This window comes from Maniola hyperantus, chromosome 3 (genome assembly GCF_902806685.2).
Source record: "Maniola hyperantus chromosome 3, iAphHyp1.2, whole genome shotgun sequence".
NCBI classification, from domain to species: domain Eukaryota; kingdom Metazoa; phylum Arthropoda; class Insecta; order Lepidoptera; family Nymphalidae; genus Maniola; species Maniola hyperantus.
In genome coordinates, this window is record NC_048538.1 from 14,660,206 (window position 1) to 14,685,491 (window position 25,286).

Here is a 25,286-nt window from a genome sequence, read left to right on the forward strand (position 1 = left end):
CGCGCCACAATAGTGTCGGCCGTCAATCCCCGTTTAGACTTAAGATATCGATTTTGCTATCTATGACAAAGGGGCTGACTGTAAATAGGCGAAAGATTGTGTGTGTGTACGTGTTTGTTACTCTTTCACGCAAAAACTGCTAAACAGATTTGGCTGAAGTTTGGAATGGAGATAGATTATACCTTGGATTAAACATTGGCAATAACAAATTGGCTACTTTTTATCCCGTAAAAACCCATGCTTCTATAGTCTTATCATCATCTAGTTTCAAAATAAAATTATTTAGACTTTGAAAAGATTCGAGTGTTGACTGTCAAGGTGTATGAGTAGGTAAATTACTCATATGGACTGTGTTAGTGGAATATAACAAGAGAATATTTGTGACGCAGAGATCACGCGTGAATTGTGGGAAAATCCACGGCCAAGATTTGCGCGTGAGTGAAGAGCGGACTTAAAACGCATAAGACATTTTAAAGAACTAAACAAGCACTTTGTCTAGAAATGTAGATTTGTTTTATCTATAAGTGATAGTACTTAGACATTAAGGATAGCCATGAAGTGGAGCCAGAGATAAGATTCAACGTAAACAATAGAATTAATGGTGAATAGTATAGTCTGGTACTTACTATAAACATTGTTGTGATAGTCAAGAGCAGAAATCTTATAGATTTCATGCTGTATTCCGTTTCAGACCTGTTGAACTTCATTTTGCGTAGTCGTCACTGACAAAGAACATGTAGAAACTAGGATGTCTCTGAAACTGACTAGGTACTTACGTGTTTTCGATAAACAAATATCACTGATAAAGTTTTGATAGCAGATAACAACTGGCGTACCTACTTAGATTAGCATGTTAAGCTAATGATTTTTATGAAACAGTATACCTACCTATCCTTAGCACGAGTTGCTCATCTCGAAAACGGTAATAGATTTCGATATAAGCCGGTATGTAACGATGATGTCGCACATCGAAACACTCGAACGGACACTAGACAGGTTCTGCGGGGTGATTCGCTGTGTCTAACGCTGAATTATGGCCACTGAGCTCGTTTAACTTTTATTTTTAATCCATTGAAGGTTTTTACTAAAAACTATTTTAATATCACTCACAATGTAAAACATTCCATACTCTATAATGTATATACTATATAATGCGTACCTACTAGAACCGAGGAAGCAAATCGCTTCGTAGCAGTACTTTTAGAATGTTATTTTATTTTCAGTAGGTATAAGTAAACAACATTCTATCTACCTATGCTGAGAGAATAAAACTACTTACTAATAAACAATTAGTATTAACGTTAATAAAATAAAAATGCGAGTAGGTAAATTATAATTTATTTATTGGTATAGCTACTTAATACGTTTTGTGACATTTTTTTTAAATTTTATTAACAAACATTAGATATAAATTATTATAAACTACTTAGCTGCCCCGGCGAACTTCGTACCGCCTAACAGTCGATTCCTTTTCAGGATTTTTTTAAATTTTTCTCTCCGTAAGAACCATCCCCGTACTTCAAGGAATGTTATGAAAAAAGAATTAGCGAAATCGGTTCAGCTGTTCTCGAGATTTGCGATCAACAAGACATTCAGCGATTCATTTTTATATTATACTAGCTGACCTGCCCCGGCTTCGCTCGGGTGGAGTTTAGAAAATTGAGGGGGAGGTTGAATTAAATTTTGCTCTCCGTAAGAACCATCCCCGTACTTCGAGGAATATTATAAAAAAAGAATTAGGGAAATCGGTTCAGCTGTTCTCGAGATTTGCTATGAGCAACACATTTAGTGATTTATTTTTATATTATAGAAGATTAGACATCCGTCGGTAGGATGTATGTCTATAATATTATTAAATCAACCTTGCGATAACTATATGACTTTATTTATCTAGTAAAACACCTACCCACCTATCTAGAAATAATTTGGTCCAATTTCTATTCTTAATTTACAAATTATATTATTACTTACTGCAACTTTTGTTCACAACACAGGGTAGGTAGACTTTACTTAGTGGTAAGTGACTGTACGTAGGCGCCATCCCACAGGCGAGAGAATCACGAGTCCGACCTACTATCGCCGTGTGCAGATTGGTCTATAAAGAGTTGTGACATGGCGAGAATATCGCCGTGATTCTCTGGTCCGTGAAGATGGCGCTCAACGAGATAAGTATCACTTGTTATAAATCGTTTGAAATATTTTCTATTAGAACGCAAACGAGCAATATTCGTTTCCACTATGCTTTAAATCAATTTGGCTTTACGTACGTACAGCAAGATACTCCAAGAAAGTTATTTGTTATAATAAAGTTAGAATTGAAGACGAAACTATTGTGAAGAGAAAGGATGCTCACGACGTGTATTGTGTATGTGCATGTGATGTGATTCGTGATGGTAGTGCCACTAAAAAATAAAATCGAATCGTATTAAATCACGATCAGGAAAAAATAACGATTCGTCAAAATGTTAATGAGGCGTGACGTTGACAAAATATAAACCGAATCGTAGTGAAACCGCACCGATATTAGACTGGTGCGAGGCAAGAACACTCTACGTCAAAAACGTTTCACATTTGAACATGATTCGTTCTGAGGAGGGTATCTATATATTTTTAGGACATAATATGTATTAAGTACATATTATGTCCTAAAAATATTTTTTACACGCCATACCTAATACACAATTGACGATTCGTTATTAATAACAATTCGTTTAAGACGAATAGATTTTCACGTGTATAAACCGAATGACGAATCGTAATTTATACAAATTTGTCAAAACAACTTATTGACGATTCGTAATAAAAAACGGAATCGTATTATATGTATTTTTAACGTATTCGTGAGTTTTTACAATCCGTGAGCGTGTGAATACGGTCACAGAAATTCGTGCCTCTGAAAAATTAAAAACGAATCGTATTTAATCACGAATCACGGTACGGAAAAAAATACGGTTGGTTTAAGTACCTATGTGAATAGGTATCATAATTTTTCACGATTCATCGATGTTTGAATGGTCTGCTGAAACAAGAAAATCTGCGGTAAACTACCGCACAGTTTCTACCGCACAGTTTTTTGTTCCCCTTCCCCAAATCTACTCCTGGCTACGGATATGACTGGCATAATATACAATATTAAACAACTACAATATTGTTAAATCCGTCCGTTGCCGCTTAAGTGTTTTCAGACTTTATGCGTTAGCTTGTCCTTGGAAGGGGACGTAGACAACTGGCTTCTGCTCTTTCTCAGGGTTAAGAGAGGTGTAAGCGTTGATCATGCGCTCCTGGATCTCCCACCGCCTGCGCTCGCGCTCATTCTTCGCCTTGCGAATGGCACTGGCCAGCGAGAACGAGAACACTATGCCGATTATCTGGAAATACACAAAAAATACAAATCAATAGTATTTTTAACAATGGCCTAGCATTCACAATTTAGTATGACCATCGCAGTCGCCTCTGATTGGTTAACATATTACGCTATTGGCCAAGATTCACTGTCGTAGCAAGTAAGACTACCTAAGTACCAAAAATTCAACCAATTCAGCCAAACGGCGCGGCGCGATCCTGAATTCCCGGGCGTGGGCAGCGTTGCCAACGCAAGAATATCATCAATACGAAAGTCTAAATCGAAGAAGTTTGGTGACGATTGGTGGAGTAGTAAGCGAGGTGGTATTATAAATGGAAGGTCCTGGATTCGATTGCCGGTAGGGGCAGTTCGGGAAATTTATAATGAAAATTGATGGCTTTTGGTTCAAAATGAAGCAATATGTATTTCAGAAAATTGGAACGAGAGTCCGTTATTTTACAAGTTAGGTTTATCTATGAAAATTGATATTTGGGCTTTCGTGCAATAATATAATGAAGAAGTACATGTTTCAGATTTTTTTTAAATTCCATCCCCTCATCGATTTTCAAAATTTCACGCGAGTGAGACCGGCAAGGGTCAGCTGGTAAGGGTAAAACTGCTATACCCCTTCCAGGTTAGCCAACCTGACGCCTCCATCTTAGACTGCATCATCAATAAATTTACCGTTGAGAAATTGAAGTTGCAATATGTGTTTCAGGTTTTTAAGCTCACCTGTATGAATGCAATAGTCATAGCTCCAGCACCAATAAGCCCCGCGCTCTGGTAGATCAAGTACGTGATCCTGGGAAGGCATCCGTTGGCGTACAGCTTCAGGCACTCCTGGACCTCAGTGTCCCCAACGATCTCGTAGTGGGTCTGCGCGCAGCAAGAGTACGGGACTGTGATGTTGGAGACCGCAATGCCGGAATGTCCGTCAGATGGGACGTCTCCCCAGTCCAAGTAACTGTCTACGCCGCAACAGTTGAGCTGAAATTTTAACAATTGATTGATAATGCCGCTGAGTTGAAACCAAGAGAACTAAGCTAAGCTAATGGGTCTAATAATTTCAGATATTACATAGATTCTCTCTATTACTAAAAACCTCTGAGAATGAATTTTTCTGAGCCTGCCTGGAATAAAAGTGACAAACAAAATACGTACTCTTGACTGGATGAAGTCAAAGCCGTCTTCGACTTCAGGATTCGTGTAGTATGAGGGCAGGGTCTCGCGCAGGTTCTGGTCCAGCATGTCCGCTACTTGCGCACGCAGTACGTACGCAGCAATGGCCGCTGAAATCTCCAGTACTAACACCAGACTTAGTACCACTGCAAACTGTAATAATAAAATATACATTTTATTATTTGAGATAGGAGCTCTTAATCAACGTTTTTAAAGGCTGACTATAATAAATATTATCATTAATCATTATAGGTACACTTCTGTGTTCTGTCGTCCATTTAGTTTATCGAGAGTTTATCCAGGGGCCCTACCGCGGTTGTTTGACAGCTACAATGTCACGATCGCAATCATCTCTGATTGGTTAATGCTCGCTTACTATTGGCTACAATGCATTGTTGCAACAAGAATGGCACAAATTCAACCAATCAGAACAATTGAGATTGTAATAATGATTGATGCAGGTTTTAGACAATCGCCCTACTGATCATCGATCATTTGGTTGCTTTGACATGCTAGGTTGGGTTGGTAAGTAATATTCCATCTTGATTTTATGTAAAATATCATAAACATTTTATGTAGGTACCTATGTAGTAGGATAAATGAATGATATTCTCCTTACAGCTCTGGTTTCCGTGAAAACGGTGATTCAACATTGTGAAATATTCATTGATAAAGGTACCTACCTAGGTTATTTCGTTTTAAATTCATATCGCATTTTCCTTATCAGGAATTTTCTTAGCCGGAAATAGAATTATAAGATTACATATCAAGTTAACCAAATATAATATTATTTGTTTCTTGAGATGTAGGTTGAGATTTAGCGTAAATTACCTATACACATATACCTACTTAAATATCTAATGTATTCAAAATTGTTGGTATCTAAAAACACTTTTTATCGCTATGTGACGCCACGGTTTTCCCAGGAAACCAGAGCAATACCATTAGTTTGCTTAAATATTCCATACTAGCTGATGCCCGCGGCTTCGTCCGCGTGGATTTAGGTTTTTGAAAATCCTGTGGGAACTCTTCAATTTTCCGGGGTAAAAAGTAACCTATAGGTATGTCCTTCCCCGCGATGTGAGCTAACTTTGTACCAAATTTCATGGAAATCGGTTAAACTGTTGGACCGTGAAAAGCTAGCAGACAGACAGACAGATAGACAGACGGACAGACAGACAGACACACTTTCGCATTTATAATATTAGTATGGATTATTATCCGCGTTTTCTATCAGACTGCTGATTGACTTTTACCGAATCCTCGAATCGAGATCATTGAATAAATAGAGTCAACGTACAATGTTGACCAAGCAGGTGCTCTCCTTCAACGCGCCGATGCACCCGAAGAGCGACACGAACAGCATGATGACCCCGATGACGATGATGAAGGTGGCCGGCGAGAACAGCTGCGAGTCGAGGAAGAACGACACATCGTAGTAGATCGCGTATATCGTCGTGCCCACTGAGATTATTAGCGCCGATGTTAACTGGAATCAATAATATTGAAAACTTAAAGCTAGCCTTATCTAATTACTATATAAATCATGACCGCGTGGAATGGTGCCAAGAATACTGGCTGCATTTCCGCGCTGGACAGCCAGGCTGATCCGCTGCGCAAAAAATGAGCCAGCCCTTCTGTCACCAGTTGAGGCTATTAATCGCGGTGATTTATTTAAATATTGAAAATAATTAAAAGAAGTTCCCGCAGAGCAATCAGTAAGCCTATAGTTTTTCCTCGAAGGAGCTTGCCTTTGGCTTCTCTTGGTTTGCCAGTCAATATAGAGTTTTAGAAATGTCTACCTCTCTAAACTGTTGTAAAACTGTTGGAAGTGTCTAATATGGGAATTAGCGGGATGATCAATGAATCCTGCAAGATGTTGGAATCCATTGCGTGGCGGCAGCACAGTTTCTATACCCAAGCTGCAAGCCAGCTTTGTGGCGATCTGTAGACAAGTAGGTACCGATGTCAAGAACCCTAGGTATAGTAATTACTAACTTAACTTGGGTGCAGTTTTATGTTTTTTATAACCACATTACTATGGAAATGATCAAAGAGCATGGATTTGACTTGCAGTTCGCTCCAGCAATGCGAGGGACTGCAATTACTTTTGTGGTAGGTACATGGCTTAATATTATTGTAAATCTAATAACCTTTGAATAGAGCAACCGCCAACCGCAAAGTTTCTTGCTGGTTCTTCTCGGTAGGGATTTCAAACAGTGCTAGATGCATTTGGCGATTCAAAAATGTTTGTAAAAGTTTGTTTAAATAAAAAATGTTCAATGTAATTACATTGAACGGATTGATCTGAATTCAGAGCTCTTAAATATGTGTGCATATCGAATAGCATGCATCTAGTCCAAGCGTTAGCGAGGGTTAACCACGACCTTGGCGGTGGCTGCAAGGACAACCAACCTGAGGCTATAAAGCCACCGTAGTCGCGTACCTACATAATGTTATTGATTTTACTTGCCGCGCTAAGAACATGTTACTTTTGTATGAGTTTTTAAAACACTTGACAAACTCACGTGGCGTAGCGTGATAAAAGACTGGATATCGTATGCTTCTTCGTAATTTTTCTTATTTTTCTTGTTTTATGTAATATTTAGTATTTAATATTTAGTACTATTGTAAATTGCAGTGTTTTTATTTTTTATTTTTTCATATTTGTATTTTTAGCTTTAAGTTAACTGGTAATCCCGCACTTGCAAGCTTTTCAAATGCATGCCGGTTTGCCAGTAATTGGGTGTACACTCTAAATTTTTTCTCTGTGAATTGTAATTGTTATTTTATAATATGTGTACTATCTGTTGGCAAACCAATAAAATAAAATAAAAATAAAATAAAATAAAATATGCAATTCTCGTTTAAGTCAATTTTAGGACATACCTCCCTACCCATCTTAGTAGGTTTTGTCGGCACAAATTCGCAACGAAACGCTTTTTAACCGACTTTAAAAAAGGAGGAGGTTCTCTAATATTTGAAAATTCAATCCCTAAGAGGCTGAAATAGGGCTTGAAATTTGTGTAGTCCACGCGGACGAAATCGCGAGCTAGTAATTAAAAACCGGCCAAGTGCGAGTCAGGCTCGCGCAATGAGGGTTCCGTACTACGGTCGTATTTTTTCGACATTTTGCAGGATAATTCAAAAACTATGATAGATAAAAATAAATAAAATCTGGTTTAGAATGCACAAGCAAAGACCTTTCATATGATATCTTACTTAGAAAATTGAAAATACTATAGTTATTACTGACCACAATTTAATTATTTTTTTGTGTGATGTAACCAATTCACAGTTTTCAGATTTTTCCCTAAATGTCAGCTATAAGATCTACCTACCTGCCAAATTTCATGATTCTAGGTCAACGGGAAGTACCCTGTAGGTTTCTTAACAGACAGACGGACAGACAGACAGATCTTATAAGGGTTCCGTTTTTCCTTTTGAGGTACGAAACCCTAATAAACGGTAAACAAGAGGTAGCTTCTCGCTGAAATGTGTACAATGAAAGTATGATATGCGTGAAAAACCTACGAGTAAACTCCAGACGTTCTAGCGCCGCTAGCAAATCGCGTCGCTTACGCCTTTCGTTTCTCCGAGAAGATTTGTGGGGTTTGTTTATCTTTTAAGTCAGCTAAGAAAAAATTAAGTTACAGTTACCAAGAATTGAATTTTTTAGCCTCAATAGCTTAACCGGTATAGGAGTGGACTGAAAACCGAAAGGTCGACGGTTCAAATCCCGCCCGTTGCACTATTGTCGTGCCTACTCCTAGCACAAACCTGACGCTTAATTGGAGAGGAAAGGGGAATATTAGTCATTTAATATGGCTAATATTCTTTTAAAAAAAACCACATATTTTCTATTATTAAACTTGTTAGCTGTTATCTTTTATGTTCATAATATCTAGGTAGGTAGGTATGTACCTATCATATCAGTGACATCAGTGTTTAATGAATAATGGCATTAGTTTTCATTATGAGTCACTATTGTAAAACCTATGTTTGATGTCTTTATTATCATATCTTTGATAAGTGTAGAATTGTCTCGCTAACTCAGTGTTTAACACTGAATGGTAGCCTCAGAGTCGATTTGACATTTATTTTTAATCCATTGACAGTTTTCTACAGAAAATATTTTCATACTTTATTTTATACTATGTAGAGATATCTACATAGTATAAAATAAAGTCGCTTCCCGCGTCTGTATGTATGTATGTATGTATGAACGCGTAGATCTTTTAAACTACGCAACGGATTTTAATGTGGTTTTCACCAATAGATAGAGTGATTCAAGAGGAAGGTTAATAGCTATGGTTTAATTCTCAAAAAATTAGAGATCCCTAGAGAAATTGAAATAATGTGAATTAGGTTGGAAAAAAATCCTCTCATTTGAGAGTTTCCGAGGCAATGACACCTCAATGACACCACATTGCACCCATGCGAAGCCGGGGTGGGTCGCTAGTAACTCAATAAAGCAGCAATGTATATCCGACCAATCTAAAATGAGCTCGGTGGCTATCATTCAGTGTTAGGCACTGAGTTAGCGAATCACCCCGCAGATCTTTGACTATACCCATACAAAAAATCACGTCAATCCGTTGCTCCGTTGCGACGTGATTGAAGGACTAACCAACAAACAAACACACTTTCACGTTTATAATAAGAGTACTGGAACCTGTTTTTTTTCAGTACTTACACCAATTTCAACAACGGTATGTCAAATTAAATAAATAAATAAAATAAAATAGCCATTTATTCTACTACCGTTAAATTACATTTTTTAATTTATTGCATGAAACATTCTTATCGAGTTATATGTTTTAGACAATCATAATCTGAAAAGTCCTTCGAATATCATAACTATTAGATACTTATTCTTAATTATATTGTAATGCCATCTTAATATTTTTTTTTTATTTCACAGCCTACGCCCAAGGTAGGTACTTATTTATGTCAAATTACCTAAGTACATAAATCAAGATTGTTATCAAAAAGACTCGGCTCTAAATCAACTCCGCCTGTATGCACTGGCCCGGAAAATTCGCACGGCCATGCCAGAGGTATCGTGATAAAATTAACATTACCATAATTATTACCTACTTAGGTATGGCTTGACGTTAGACGCGCATGAGTCTACTCTGTGGTCTAGGCCGCTAACAATATATACCTATATGAAGACATTCAGACAATAGTTCAACAAAAAATGTTTATATTTCTATGGATGTTACTATCCATAGATATAGAAACATTTTTTATTCAAATAAACTTTTTTAGTTACTTATACCTACTTTATTTAATAATTTTTATTTGAAGAGAATATGCATCTCTATATCGCTACAAATTACTATATACTACAAAATAAAGAAAAGAAGGATATTAATTATGTTTCATTATGTGGACTGCGCAGTGAAGATAATAAATATATTAGCTGACACGTCATTAAAAAAACCGGCCAAGTGGGAGTCAGGCTCGCGCACCGAGGGTTCCGTACTACAGTCGTATTTTATCGTCATTTTGCACGGTAAATCAAAAACTATTATGCATAGAAATAAATAAAAATCTGTTTTAGAATGTGCAACTAAAGCCCTTTCATATGATACGTCACTTGGTATAGTAATCTTACTTTATAAGTTGAAAATACTAATTATTTTTTCAAAACACTCTTTAAATTTTTTTTTGTGATGTGACCACAAATTCACGGTTTTCAGATTTTTTCTCCTAATGTCTGGTATAAGACCTACCAACCTGCCAAATTTGATGATTCTAGGTCAACGGGAAGTACCTACCCTGTAGGTTTCTTGACAGACAGACAACAAAGTGATCCTATAAGGGTTCCGTTTTTCCTTTTGAGGTACGGAACCCTAAAAAGACAAAGATTGTGATGGCAGACATGAGACAACACGATAATTTGTCTTGTTTACGTCATCAATCTATCTTTAACTCAACCATTTATCTAACTATTGAAATATGAATGTACCTAACTACTCTATTTCCTCGTTGTATCAGGCTCAAGTACTAGTTACTTATTTAAATTTGTTATCGATTGGGCTAAAGAACTATTTATGAATGAAAGAAAACATCGTGAGGAAACCTGCAATCTGCATGCCTGAGTATTCTCCATGTGAAGTCTGCCTAACCGTACTTTGCCAGCGTGATAGACTATGGCCAAACCCTTCTCATTCTAGAGGAGACCCGTTCTCAGTAGGGAGCAGACAGTGTGTTCATGATGATCCTTTCTTTGATACTTTTGTGTGGTGGGAAGCTTCGGCCGTGACTAGTTAGCACCCTACCGGCAAAGCCGTGCTGCCAAGCGATTTAGCGTTCCAATACGATACCGTGTAGAAACCTAAGGTGTATGGGTTTAGTAACAACTGCCATACTCCTTCCAGGTTAGCCCGCTTCCATCTTAGACTGCATCATCACATACCACCAGGTGAGATTGCAGTCAAGGGCTTACTTGTATCGGAATACATAAATAAACTACAATCGAAGGCCTTATTCATTAGGAATAGGTACAAAATATAAAGTCCTTATATACGTGCTACGACGTTACGTAGTATGTAAACTATAATAATACTAAGTAGGTACCTACTTAAACTATATATTTTATACTAGCCCGCGACTTCATCCGCATGGACTACACAAATTTCAAACCCCTGTTTTATCCCTTTAGGGGTTGCATTTTTAAAAATACTTTCGTAGCGGATGCCTACGTCATAATATCTATCTGCATACCAAACAGCCCGATCCATTCAGTATGGTTTAAACTGTGCGTTGATAGATCAGTCAGTCAGCTTTTCCTTTTATATATATCGAAGAAGACAGAAGAAGAAGATAAGTAGGTACAATGTAAGTTTGTAATCTACTCAGGTACTTCAGGTAGGTACGAGTATATAAAGTACCTACCTACTTTACACGCAACAATATGCCACATCACAATGATACTTAGATAAGAAAACATAGAAATACGTCGCAATTGAAATCGCAACTTACCACAAACATCGCGGTAACACATAGCAGCATATATTTTATGCACCGCATGCCAACTTCGAGATTATTTTGCGCCATTTTAAAGCACAACAGGAAAACTATACTATATAAAAACTAGTTCAACACCTTTGCACAGTGACAGTTTACGATACACTGAAATGTTAATACTTCAACCGAGTGGTTTCAGGTAGTTATCAACGAGTGATAAGCCAACGCGTCGACGGTACTAGCATGACTGTAGCATGAAATAACTCGATTTTTCTTTAGCCAATTAGCGAGCGCTGTATGGAAGTACGATGGTAAACATAAGGTCATGTTGCATTAGTTTGGTTTTCATGGCTTGACCTTGAGTGCCTTGAGTTCGTGACGTTACTACGTTTAATGATTTTTATTTACAAAACAAAGCCTTTTCTGCCGACTGAGTATTGAATATTGAACTGTTGGGCATGTCTATAGACTCTGTAGCATAGACTTATGATAACCACATCACTGCTCTGTAGGTTCTTTCATTGCCACACTTTTCATTAGATTTTTTCATTGCCATAAGTACATACAAGAACCCTGAAAACTCAGGGTTCTTGTATGTACTTATGTAGGTACGCATAACACATGGGAGTTTTTTATTCCATAACTAGCTGATGCCCGCGACTTCGTACGCGTGCAATTAGATTTTTTACAAATCCCGTGGGAATTCTTTAATTTTCCGGGATAAAAAGTAGCCTATGTCCTTCCCCGGGATATAAGCTAACCCTGTATTAAATTTTATCAAAATCGGTTAAACGGTTGGGCCGTGAAAAGCTAGCAGACAGACAGACAGACAGACACACTTTCGCGTTTATAATATTAATTAATAATAGTATGGATAAAGTAATGGTATTTAAATGTATGGGGTTACGGGTATCGTTAGAATCATCATCATCATGATCAACCCATCGCCGGCTCACTACAGAGAACGAGTCTCCTCTCAGAGTGAGAAAGTTTTGGCCATAGTCTACCACGCTGGCCATGTGCGAATTGGTAGACTTCACATACCTTTGAGAACATCATGGAGAACTCTCAGGCATGCAGGTTTCCTCACGATGTTTTCCTTTACCGTTAAAGCAAGTGATATTTAATGAGTAATTAAAACGCACATAACTCCGAAAAGTTAGAGGTCCCCGGGATCGAACCCCCGACCTCCGATTAGAAGGCGGACGTCCTAACCACTAGGCTATTCCAGCTTCAATCGTTAGAATACATCTTTCCCAATGACACAGGCTATTTTTTTTTTTTTGAAAAATCATTATGGCGCTATTTTCAAATGTGAAAAAAATTGTTTTACATAAGTGCCTATTTACTTTTTAATTGCATAGCAGTGCCGTTTTGTTTTTTTGAGGTCGGTACGGTACCTATCGTTAACTTTGCCAGAAAAGGATCTGGGTAGTGGGTGCCATAGGCTAAGTATAAATATCTATATGACATTATGAAAATAATGTCATATAGATCTATAGCGGAAATATAAATAAAAGGTCTGATTTCTACGTTTCATAATATATATATTTACTGGAATATGATGCCCGCTACTTAATTTTTTATTGCCCGCTATTTTGTTTTTAAATCACGTAAAAATCTTTTATTTTTCAAGTAAAAATTAGCCTATGGATGGATTTTAATTACGACAATAAAACGACAAGCTATTTCATTATAACAGAAATTTTATTTAAGTAATAAAAATTAACAGCAATAAATTATTTTAGTTGTACCTACTATGATAATTTGTTTAGGGGAATTCCCTTTCTTTCCTCGTTATATTCGCTAACCACACCGCGCCCGCGACTGCCAATGCCTGAAATAATAAAACAAGTTGAATTAAAAAAATTAAAAAACATGACTGCCCTGCCAAAAAACCGGCCAAGTGAGAGTCATACTCGCGCACCGAGTGTTCCGTACTCGAGTATTTTTTTCGACATTTTGCACGACAAATCAAAAACTATGATGCATTAAAATAGATAAAATCTGTTTTAGAATGCACTAGTGAAGCCCTTTCATATGATACCCCACTTGATATAGTTATCTTACTTTGAAAATTGAAAATACTAATTATTAGTTCTTGACCACAATTTAATTTTTTTGTGTGATGTAACCACAAATTCACGGTTTTCAGATTTTTCCCCTTATGTCCGTTATAAGACCTACCTACCTGTCAAATTTCATGATACTAGGTCAACGGGAAGTACCCTGAAGGTTTCTTGACAGACAGACAGACAGACAGACAGACAGACAGACAACAAAGTGATCCTATAAGGGTTCCGTTTTTCCTTTTGAGGAACCCTAAAAATGAGCTAACAATTAAAAATATTTTATTTCCAATGTCACAAGGGGTCGGGATGATGTTAGGATTTTAAACGATACCACATAAATATCCAAATCTTTTCAGGCCGAAGACGACATCCCGTTAGTAAAAGTCAATGCGGGTAATTCTGGGGCTCGACCACGCTAAAATCACAGCTACAGTGTAACGATCGCAATCACCTCTGATTGGCCGATACTAGATCACTATTGGATATAATCACCGAGTAGAAATCCGATCAGTGGATATAAGGCATTGTTTTCTGGACAAATTCAGCCAACAACAATTGCGACTAGCTGTTTTACACATTTAGAAAGGCAATGAGGCATAGTTACCTGCATTAACACTAAGACGACTCCTGATATCCCGATAGCGGCGACATGCTTCTGCACCCAGTTGCCGAACGCTTCCGCGCAGCCTAGCTTGAAGGCGGTTGTGGTGTTGCAGGTGAATGTGTTGACTGCGCCCCACACATGCTCACAACAACTGACTGGCACGCCTTGTGAATCGTTGGTGCCGAGAGGAGTCAACCAGTCGCGCGAGTCGATCACCCCACAGCAGTTGAACTGAAAATAAAATAATGAAGACGCGTAAGTGTGAAAATCTCGATGGGAGCTTCATAATAAGTACCTATTTGTACCTTTTGGCAACCTTGGGGCTGTAAGGCCTGCAGGCTCGAGTTCCTTTTGAGGAAATTTCAAAAAGGGTTCTTGAGTCTACCAGGGACCAAAGAGCTGGAAGCTAGCTTGGACATGGACTTAGTTTGGCGATCCAAAGGAGCAGTGCTGCCAGCATCATGGGTATACAATGCCTCGCCGCGGTGGCGGGTGGACTCGTTGAGATATTAGATGTAGGTACTTAATTTACTTAATTTTTTTAAGTTTTAGATCCAAGTCACCAAGACCCAACCCAAGTTGGAATATGAACATGGGGTCACAAATGCCAGGTTTGTGTATCGTTCTGTGTGTCCTTATTAAATGGATTTACGTTTACGTTTTACGTTGAGCACCATTTGCTTAACATGCTGTGATCTATGTCTTATGCTGAATACATGTAATTTTAAACTCACGTCTCTCTGCACTTCATCCCACAGTACAGTGACAGCGAAGTTCTTCTGCGGGTCATACAACTGCATGGTGCTATGCAGTTGCTGCTGTACCAACGCCACCGTGTTGCCGCGCAGCACGTACCCGCCGATGCAAGCCGACAATTGAAATATGAACATCAGCAACATGGAGCCCACGAACTGAAAAACCATAAATAGGAGTAGGACATTACAGAATAGACATGTTATGTTCATCCATACTAATATTGTCTGTCTGTCTGCTAGCCTTTCACGGCCCATCCGTTCAACCGATTTTGACGAAATTTTGTACATATAGCTTGCATCCCGGGGAAGGACAGGCTACTTTTTATCTCGGAAAATCAAATAGTTTCCATGGGATTTTTAAAAACCTAAATCCACGCAGACGAAGTCACGGGCATCATCTAGTATTATATAAAAAAGCGGTGATAGCCTAGTGGTAAGGACGTCCGCCTCCTAATCGGAGGTCGGGGTTCGATCCCGGGCACGCACCCCTAACTTCTCCGAGCCATGTAGAGAGATGCCTTTCAAAAGACTCATTCTGTAGGTAATTCTAGGAAATAATATAAAAGCATACTTGTTACACACTAGAATGTTTGTTACATAGAAACAGTAACAAACATTCTATTGCGAAAATAGGCCACAGTCGACGGAACAATAAAGAGTTATACTTTTAGTAGTCTAATTTCGTACACGCCACAGTTCAGCATGTATGCTTTTAGCTACTACGAGCGTTTAGCTGCTAGTAGTTAAACCGTCTATTCCGTTCTGTTAGACTGTTACTTTGTTTATAATCGAACAATCAAGTCCTGCTTGTTTGACTGCTCGGTCTAACAGATCGAAAGACTGTTAGCGCGATTGTCGAAAGATCCTGAAAAAAAAACCGATCTTTTTGATCGATTGTGTTCAAGTCAATTTCGATATAGCGCAAGCAATCTAAAAGATCAGATTTTTTTCGGATGGTTCGGCAATCGCACTAATAGTTCTAGACTAGTCATGCGAGAGCCAGCGTTATACTAATTTTCACAACTTCATAGAAGTGACAGAAAAAGTCATAGAACACAATTTTTGTTCGAAATGACCCATCTCGTAATACATAGAAGTTGTTGGTTACACATATATTTTTCGACTTACCCCCATAATAATATAGTAGTTCTCCATAAAGGCGCCATAGAAGCCGGCGAAGGAAATGAGGAATATGATGACTCCGGTCGCGATGCAGAACGCGGGGAGGGAGAAGAACCTCTCCGAGAGGAACTCGTGGTAACCATTGTAGGCGGACTGCACCGAACTACCCACAGACAGTATAATGATGCCTGTTATCTGAAACAGCAGCATATAGATAAACTAGCTTATGCTCGCGACTTCGTTCGCGTAGACTACACAAATTTCAAATCCCTATTTCACCCCCTTTGGGGTTGAATTCAAAAATCATTTCTTAAGCTGAAATTCAAAAATCCTTTCTTAAGCTGATGCCTACGTCATAATAGCTATCTGCATGCCAAATTTCAGCCCGATCCGTTCAGTAGTTTTTTTAAGAATATTAGCCAAGTTAATTGCTGACTAATATTCCCCTTTCCCCTCCAATTAAGCGTAAAGCTTGTGCTAGGAGTAGGTACGACAATAGTGCAACGGGTGGAATTTGAACCGGCGACCTTTCGGTTTTCAGTCCGCTCCTTTAACCGTTGAGCTTTCGAGGCTCTAAAGTTTGAGCTGTGCGTTGATAGATCAGTCAGTCAGTCAGTCAGCTTTTCGTTTTATATATTTAGATAAATATTCAAAACACACACAGAAACACACAGGAAAAGATGAAGATCAAAATAAATCAACACACTCCCAAGCATTTCATCCGAGGAAATCATCTCGATTATCTATTTCGAATAAGATGCGCATTCCAAATCAAATTTCCAGCACCCCTCTTTTTTGCATCGGGGCATACCTACCTAAAATCAAGATAATGCTTTTCCTTACTACTTATATGTAAGTCCTAGTACTTACTAATTAGGCACTTTTCCTGAAAATTACGTACCTACCTATTCACAAATAACTAAATAAGTACCTACTTACTTATTGACATTTTGCTATCACATTTAAAACTTTTGTATACTTATTCATACCGGTTTTTTACACCAATGCCTTTAAATTGCAGTCACAACGGCACTTTCACTGTTAAAACACTTAAAACAACTTATAACACTTACCAAGAACAGAAAATTAACGGAAACTAACGTGTATTTGACTGTATTGAATATTTTAGCCAGCATTTTGGCTGTTCGAGGTGCTATGCGCGCTCCCACGTGACGATTAACCAGCTAGGTATGTAGTTTTCGCCAAGATATTTTTATCACTCTTGTAATCTTGATAAGGAAAACAAGCGGATTTATCTCTCGACGTTCTTACGTATTCGTATTCAATGATTATGGACTTCAATAATATTTCTGTCTAATTAAATGTAAAAGGATAATCTAAATTATCACTAGCTTATGCTCGCGGCTTCGCCCGCGTGGACAACACAAATTTCGAACACCTATTTCACCCCCTGGGGTTGAAATTTCAAACATCCTTTCTTAGCAGATGCCTATAATAGCTAGCTGCAATCTGCATGCCAAATTTCAGCCCGATCCGTCCAGTAGTTGTAGCTGTGCGTTGATAGCTATCAGTCAGTCAGTCAGTCACGTTCCTTTTATATATTTAGATTTATTTTATTAAAACTTCTGTTAAATATTTATTAGATTTTGGGTATAAGGATGTTTAGCTAGTTACTAGAGCTCTGTTGTCTGTCTGTCTGTCCAGAAAATCTATACAGTACTTCCCGTTGACCTAGAATCATGAAAGGCAGTTAGCACAAGTAAAGGTAAAAAAATCCGAATACGGTGAATTTGTGGTTCATATCATAAATCACAAAAAAATTAAAATGTGTTCATTAAAAAATAAATTAGTATTTTCAATTTTCAAAGTAAGATAACTATACCAAGTGAGGTATCATATGATTATGAAAGGGCTTTACCTGTAGGTACATTCTACAACAGATTTTTACTAACATATTTTTATGCATAATAGTTTTTGATCTATCGTGCAAAATGTCGAAAAAATACCCGAGTACGGAACCCTCAGTATGCGACTCTGAATCGCACTTGGCCAGTTTTTGTTTACATTTTAGAACTTCGAACCTACTCGATTTCCATCGAGTAAATAGGAGGAGTTATTAAATGGGACTGAAAGATAAAAAAGACATTATAATATTATGCGATACTAATTTTTATTACAACGTAGAAAATATAAAACTTTTTAAGGCTTTTTACAATAGCCACATTTACAAAAATATAATATTGTGCCATTGCCTTTAAAACCTTGAATAGTCAATTACCACCGGGTTCGGTGCTTCTATCTTCAGTGCGTCTCTAATAATAAGTTCATGTTGAGGTGAATTTTTCTTGGATTTTAATCTGTGGGCTATCCAACTTACGACAGCTATGATTATAACCTGAAACAATATAATTACTTTAATTTATAGTTTCAACTATTGAATAAAAATTATAATATACAGGCCTTAATTAAAACGCTAGCAAAAACGAAGACAGGTGATAGTACTGATGGATTACTGATAACAATCTATGATGATACTGATGACACAAAAAAACGCGAAAAAAAATAAAAAATCCTATATTTTTTAAAAGTTGGCAATGTATTGCAAATAAAACATCTGACTGACGCTAGAGGTCAACGAACGTGATATAGGTACCAGAGTACCAGCACACGAGTAGATATATAGACCAGAGGGGAAGCTTCATACTAGCGGCTGGCTCTAGGTTCACTCACTCTAGCGCAGCTCACGCACACCACGACCTGTCACGGACGCTCCGTTTGACGCCAAACTGGGCGCACGGAGCGTCCGTGGCACGTCGTGGTGTGCGTGAGCTAGTGTGAAGCTTCCCCTCTGGTCTATAATATCTACTCGTGTGGTACCAGAGTGAACGAGGGCAGCTGTGGAGTCGTGGTGGGGTCAATGCCGCATCGTAGGCTGATCCCGAGCTTTGCACGCTATACATAATACATTGCGGGTTTTAAAAATACTATATCACTAAAACTTTACCAATTTCCGTTCCAGCCTACGCAATTTTCTAATGTCTGGAGCCTTACGCCGGCTCCACACGTTGGCCCCAACACTGTTCGCCCAACGCGCAACGTGTAGACCGGGAAATTAGCTTTGGACGTTGAACGAACAGTGTTGGGGCCAGCGTTGGGGCCAACGTGTGGAGCCGGGCTTATAGATGTAACAAACAAACCTGAAGGCTAGTGAGAATCGCAGCTGCAGCTCCGAGAATATATGCATAATTTCTCATTAACTGGGTCAGTACAGAGTTGCAGGTTGTATAGTGGGCATTGGCAGTAGTGCATTCAAAGGGCGAACGAGCACCAGGAGGGATGGAGCAGCAACTGATGGGTAAAGGGTCTATTTCCCATTTACCTCTACCCGAGATACCACAGCAACTTTTCTAGAATCCAAAATAGAAAATATTACCAAAAAAGACAAAAGAAAATATCATATCTTTTAAAGTCGTAGATACGCCTGTAAGTTTACTCGCGTAAGTAGCTTGCATGATTAACTTACGACAAATTTACTAACACTCTTACAGTACGCGGTGGAAATTAATGTATACATCGACCTTTAGATAGCAGATTTGTAGAGCAATTTTGTCTCTGTCGTTGAGACCGACAAAACGTCATATAGGTATGAGTGACAGAGATAAAGCTCTACAAAGCTGGAATGGCATTCACATTGCCGATGTACATTACCTACTTTCTGCTGCGCACTGTACCTACCTACATACAGTAGTATTTACAGTAGTCAATTAGTCACGAAAGCTACTTGCGTGAGTAAAACTTACTAACGGCCGCACTCAGAGTCGCTTAATCGTTAGGTACTTAAGGCATGAATTAGTATGGATAAGGAATGCCTCAAGTAACGATTAAGCGACTCGGAGTACGGCTGTAAGTAATAAAATACTTACTTAGTTAGGTGCAAATGACGTGGATGGGCCATGGAAAGGTAACAGACAGACACTTTCACATTTATAACAGTACTAGCTGATGCCCGCGACTTCGTCCACGTCGAATTAAGTAGGCTTTTAGAAGTCCCGTGGGAACTCTTTGATTTTCCGGGGTAAAAAGTAGCCTATGTCACTCTCCAGGTCTTTATCTATACCCGTGCAAAACATCACGTCAATCCGTTGCACCGTTGCGACGTGATTGAAGGACAAACCAACAAACCAACAAACAAACACACTTTCGCATTTAAAATAATATGAGTACTAAAGTACCTAGTGCTACGTTAGTACTATTATATCTTCTGTGCTAGTACTACGCGGTACCGTCTGAGAAAAGGCTAGCCATATTATTTGCTCTGTGTCAACTCAACTGCCATATCACGTCATGTTTTATGGCGAGTCCTTTCTCAGATTTTACGCATTATATGGATTTGCTGTGGAATTTCCGAGACATGGTCGCTAACTAAGGGCCTCAGCCCTCATAAGAAAGCTCAGAGTCACTCATTCGGGTCATGGAGAGAGCTATGGTTGGAGTATCTATAAGTGATCAGAAATGAGGAGATTCGTAAGAGAACCGACATTAGCTTAGCGGGTTGCGAAGCTGAAATAGCAATAGGCAGGGCACATGCTTAATTCGAAAAACCGATAGACGTGGGAGTCCGAAGGTCCTAGAATGGCGACCTCGAATAAATTTTGTGTGTTAAAATTTATATTGAAGTGTAAAGCTACATAAATAATATATTTTCAGCCATGTTTGTTGTTTGCTTCTTGCCATTGGTAGGTATATTTTAATACGACTATTCATCTTTCTTGTGCAGTGGCTTTACTTTATTCATTTTGTTATAATAATTACTACTATTACTACTCTCGCATGGAAAGCGCAGCGTTGGAAGACTCCCCGCTAGGTGGACAGACGACATCAAATGAGTCGCAGGAAGCTGCTGTATTCAGGCGGCGAAAAACCAGGGCGTGTGGAAGTCCCTACAAGAGACCGAAGTCCACTGTGCAGCAGTGGTCGTCTATCGGTTGAAAACGATGATGATGATTATGAATCTGTAGAGGGAAACTTAATACTAACCTCTCTTTGTAAATTATCCCAAGCCAACAAAGACGAACCATCAACAGAATTATGATGTCGTCGCATTTGCGAATATATATTCATAGAAGCATTTCCTTTCATTTGGAATGCAAGAATTGTTATTGTCAATTCACATATTAATATCGTTACAAGTAAAGCGACATACTGTAAAGACAAAAATAAACATTAAAATAAATTAAAATAACTTAAATACATAATAAAAGTATTATTTATTATAAGCACTAAGTAGATTAATTATTATTATTGTGACAAGCAAATATTGTTTAAGTAAATTAATTCTGATTGAAATCCTTTATTGTTATTCACTAACTCTTCATACATAGTTACCTACAGGTAACTTTCACGCTGTGTATTTTTATGATAACGACATATTTATAATAATAAAATTTAACGTACCGCAACAACAATTTTATATTTTTGTGAAATCGCTCCGTAGAACCCGAGTACAGCCGTGAATAAAATAAAAACAGCGGTCGCAATCACAAATCTGGGAAGCACGAAGAATCCAGGTCCCAGGAATAAATCATACTCATTATAATTTTCTAGAATTACTATGCCCAGTATTAGAAGTAATAATCCGGTTAACTGAAATGAAATGTTATTAAGAACTTTGTACAGATAAACATTAAAATATTTTTGGTGGTAAAATTAAATTAGTTTTGGTGGTGCACCAGTTGATATGTCCACAATAATTGTTATCATTCGCAGATAGAGATCTGAATCACAAAACCGAGAAGCTTTGGTAATCAATTAGGGTAGTATGTCACTAATTTTAATATTAGATAGGCAACGATTTTGTGATGATTCTGTGACACAACAATTAACAATTGAGAAGAAACGTCCGTTTTAACTTTTAATAAATCCATATTTCATATATCCGAGTTAGGTATATTAAGTAATTATTTTAAATCTTATCAATAAAAGATGGCAAATAAAATTTAGAATCTATCCTTTTCATAATGTTGCTTGCGGAAAAGAACAACAGTTTCGCTTAGAGATTGTGTACAAGAGAATCGGCTCCAATGTGGCTAATTCCGTTGTACACAATTTCTAAACTAAACTAAAATGCCACGTCTAAATCTATTCCTATCCCTTTCGTAATGATGCTTGCGGAAAAGGATAGCACTAGATTTAGACCTGTTAATTTAGTTTAGTTTAGAGATTGTGTACAAGAGAATCGGCCGCTTAATTTAACTCCACTCTGAATAATATGTACTTAATCGCTAAAACTATTTATCTGTACTTTACTGTATGAGTAAATAATTATTTATTTTTTCAAATCAAATTCATATTATTATATTTAAATACTAAAGAGTACTCACAGTAAACATTGTTGTGGTGGTTGACATCAAAAATTTTGTACTTTTCAAATCAGAACACCGAAGTCCCTTACACTTCATCTTGAACCGCTGAAATCTTGTAGGACCAGTGTCATATTCCAACTCAGAACTAGTTAACCTCATTATTCGTATTTAATTAACACGTAGGTAGCTATATAGGTAGGATGTAATTTCTCCTGAAAACTCGTTATTTTAGATTCGCAAAATATAAGCAAATGGCGCAGATATTTTTTTAGTGCCAGATAACCGAGATAACGAATGGCGTAGGTACCTACCCTAAGTAGGATTTAGATTATTATATTCGACTTACGATTAAATTGTATCTACATTCTACATACTTACATTTAAGTGCATAATTCTTGCACTGCCAGCGTTCCGTCATTAAAGAAATCCTTGCCGCAAACCCAAATTCAAAATTTCAAACCAAAGTTGTTTTTGGGTTTGACTTCGAGTTTGTACCAAGTTAACTCTTAACAGTCTTAACCGAGTTTAAAGTTAATTATCTTTGTGATTTTATACGATTAATTACTTATTAGCTCGATAGTAAGAATTAAGTGAGAAGATCCTCGACGACGCGCCGCATCACTACTGAGCACGATCTCCTCTCAGTATAAGAAAGGTTCCCATACCATAGTTCGCAAATGCGGTTTGGCAGTATTCACACATCTTTGAGAACATTATGGCTACAAGATTACCTACTCAAGGTGATACACTACAACCTCTAGATGATGCCTGCGACTTCGTCCACGTGGATATAGAAGATTAGTAGGTTTTTAAATTTGCGGAAACTCTTTGATTTTCCGGAATAAATAGAAGCCTAAGTATGTGTTCCAAATTTTAGCCAAATCGTTCAGTAACGATTGGCGTGAAGGACATAATTCAATAACTTGAAAATTTAAGGAACTTAGAAACTTTCAGCCCCTATTTTTTACCTCTTGTAGGGATGAAATTTCCGAAATCAACTGGTAGGTAGGTACTACCTAACTTCAAATTTAAATCAGCTATCAAATGTTTAATTAATCACAATTCGTAGCAATTTTTTGAATAGGTAATTATATGTATAGGTAGTCTTAGACTACATTAATTTCAACCCTCTATTTTACTCCCTCAGGGGTTAAGTTTTGAAAAATCCCTTCTTAACGGATGTCTACTACGTCATAATAGCTATCTGCATGCCAAATTTCAGCCCAATCCGCCCATCAGTTTCAGCTGTGCGTTGATAGATCAGCCAGTCAGACAGTCAGTCACCTTTTCCTTTTATATATTTAGATATTCATTTGTAAGTAGGTAGGTAGGTTAAGGAGCGGACTGAATAACGAAAGGTCGGCGGTTCAAACCCCACTCGTTGCACTATTGTCGTACCCACTCCTAGCACAAGCTTTACGCTTAATTGGGGGGAAAAGGGGAATAATAGTCATAAAATTAACAAGGCTAATATTCTTAATAAAAAAAATAAAAAAATATTAGGCATACAGGAAACAAAGAAAGTAGAAAGTAGGTAGGTAAAAGTGTTTAATCCCTACCACGTTCCAATTTGATAAGGCTTATTTATCTGTTATTAGCCAGCTATCTTTTTAATGGATCGCAGGTAACAAAGGAAAGATAGATGTTACTATAATTTTTCAACAAAAAATAAATTCGAATCGATAAAATAGTGGCAGTAGGTACCTGATGACGGCATCTTAATTCAATATTGATTCTTGGTATTTTGATTATATTTGTCTGGTGGAAGGCCTTATTGGCCATGGCTAGGTAACCCCCTGCCTACCGGCAAAGCCGTGCCGCCAGGCGATTTAGCGTTCCGATACTATGCCGTGTAGAAACCAAAACTGCACAATACTACCATATTATTAACCTTACCCTATCCTAGCCATGATCATGACAGAATTCTTCCCTATCAAAGTTGAGAGGACGATCAGAACCTAATCACAATAACTACGTGCGGCGTACGTGCGACTAGCGTTCCGGTACAATGACTTCTAGTTCTAATATAAGTCATTGTTACGATACCGTATAGAAACCAATAGATAAGGGGTATTGGTTTAATAATAAAAACTGCCATACCCCTTCTAGGTAAGCCCGCTTTCATCATAGACTGCATCACCACCTAACCACTAGATGAAAATGCAGTCAAGGGCTAACTTCTTATATCCAAATAAATACATAAAATCCCGGGACAAGCTTATATCATGTTCTTAGGCTGTAGCACTAATAAATGCCGTGACGTCACATCTTACTAGACCAGTCCGCGTCAGTAGATTGCCATCTGGACCTGTCGCGTAGATACGTTGTTCAATGAGCTGTCGGCTGCTCCAAAAGCAGTCTATGGCAAGAGATGCATGTACTACTTTCGGTCAATTTTTTTACATAGGATTTTGCTTATTAGTAAGGTAACCTGATTCCTACTTAGTTCCAAGGCTTTTACTACGTTTTATCGTACAACTGTAGTTTTATACAACGTAGATTTTTGAAATATAAACAATTTTTTTTTTCAATTCAATTATTTTATTTTCCTGTCTGAAAAATTGTAAGCTAGTAAAATTGTAATACTCAGTCTAGGAACGAATTAAGGAAATTCCTGATTGTGTATAACAAGTACCTACGGTAATCTAAAAAGCCCATGGAATTTGAGACCCTCAATAGCAGCGGACAGAATTCCGAAAGGTCGACGGTTCCAATCCCACCCGTTGCTCTAATATTCTTTAAAAAAAAATAGTTTTTCTTCGTGCTCTTTTTGAGTTTTCACTTTGCCACGTCGTATCTTTGCCACACATGGTTGGAAAAATGGCACCCAAAAACGTTTTGGCTGGAAGCCAAAACGTTTTTGGGTGCCATTTTTATAAATAAATAAATAAATAAATAAAATCCAGAAAT

At 37.8% G+C, this 25,286-nt stretch overlaps 3 protein-coding genes across 4 annotated transcripts in view; all 3 read right to left on the reverse strand.

Annotated features, from left to right (window-relative positions):
* Positions 1-717, reverse strand: part of LOC117996260 (CD63 antigen-like) — a 6,747-nt gene extending 6,030 nt beyond the window's left edge. Inside the window, exon 1 of the mRNA XM_069509458.1 lies at positions 627-717. Within this exon, the coding sequence (XP_069365559.1) occupies positions 627-707 (81 nt within the window). The 5' untranslated portion in view covers positions 708-717. The remainder of the gene's footprint in view (positions 1-626) is intronic.
* Positions 718-1,324: 607 nt separating this feature from the next.
* Positions 1,325-11,746, reverse strand: LOC117996261 (CD63 antigen-like). Its single transcript, XM_069509439.1, has 5 exons — positions 11,516-11,746; positions 5,823-6,011; positions 4,505-4,675; positions 4,076-4,330; positions 1,325-3,368 (listed from the first exon to the last, which is right to left on the reverse strand). The coding sequence occupies exons 1-5, from the start codon at positions 11,588-11,590 to the stop codon at positions 3,189-3,191; spliced, it is 870 nt and encodes a 289-aa protein (XP_069365540.1). The 5' UTR covers positions 11,591-11,746; the 3' UTR covers positions 1,325-3,188.
* Positions 11,747-13,192: 1,446 nt separating this feature from the next.
* On the reverse strand, positions 13,193-25,204 carry Tsp29Fa (Tetraspanin 29Fa). 2 transcript variants are annotated; one of them, XM_069509448.1, is made up of 8 exons: positions 22,395-25,204; positions 21,469-21,657; positions 21,052-21,216; positions 19,212-19,421; positions 16,060-16,248; positions 14,911-15,087; positions 14,177-14,407; positions 13,193-13,337 (listed from the first exon to the last, which is right to left on the reverse strand). In XM_069509448.1, the coding sequence occupies exons 1-8, from the start codon at positions 22,533-22,535 to the stop codon at positions 13,272-13,274; spliced, it is 1,368 nt and encodes a 455-aa protein (XP_069365549.1). In that variant the 5' UTR covers positions 22,536-25,204; the 3' UTR covers positions 13,193-13,271. The 2 variants fall into 2 exon arrangements, with proteins under 2 accessions (XP_069365549.1, XP_034840381.1); XM_034984490.2 differs by lacking the exons at positions 19,212-19,421; positions 21,052-21,216; positions 21,469-21,657; positions 22,395-25,204 and adding an exon at positions 17,127-17,374.
* Positions 25,205-25,286: the final 82 nt, after the last annotated feature.

Bases quoted from the DNA above. Each gene is read 5' to 3' on its own strand.
- LOC117996261 (XM_069509439.1), bottom strand. From the start codon at position 11,590: ATGGCGCAAAATAATCTCGAAGTTGGCATGCGGTGCATAAAATATATG. The intron at 4,676-5,822 runs GTACGTTGACTC...TTATTATTACAG, and splicing joins GCACCTGCTTGGTCAACATT to TTTGCAGTGGTACTAAGTCT. The intron at 4,331-4,504 runs GTACGTATTTTG...TTAAAATTTCAG, and splicing joins TTGACTTCATCCAGTCAAGA to CTCAACTGTTGCGGCGTAGA.
- Tsp29Fa (XM_069509448.1), bottom strand. From the start codon at position 22,535: ATGAGGTTAACTAGTTCTGAGTTGGAATATGACACTGGTCCTACAAGA. The intron at 14,408-14,910 runs GTGAGTTTAAAA...TTTTATTTTCAG, and splicing joins GGGATGAAGTGCAGAGAGAC to TTCAACTGCTGTGGGGTGAT. The intron at 13,338-14,176 runs GTAACTATGCCT...TTATTATTTCAG, and splicing joins TCGTCTTAGTGTTAATGCAG to GCATTGGCAGTCGCGGGCGC.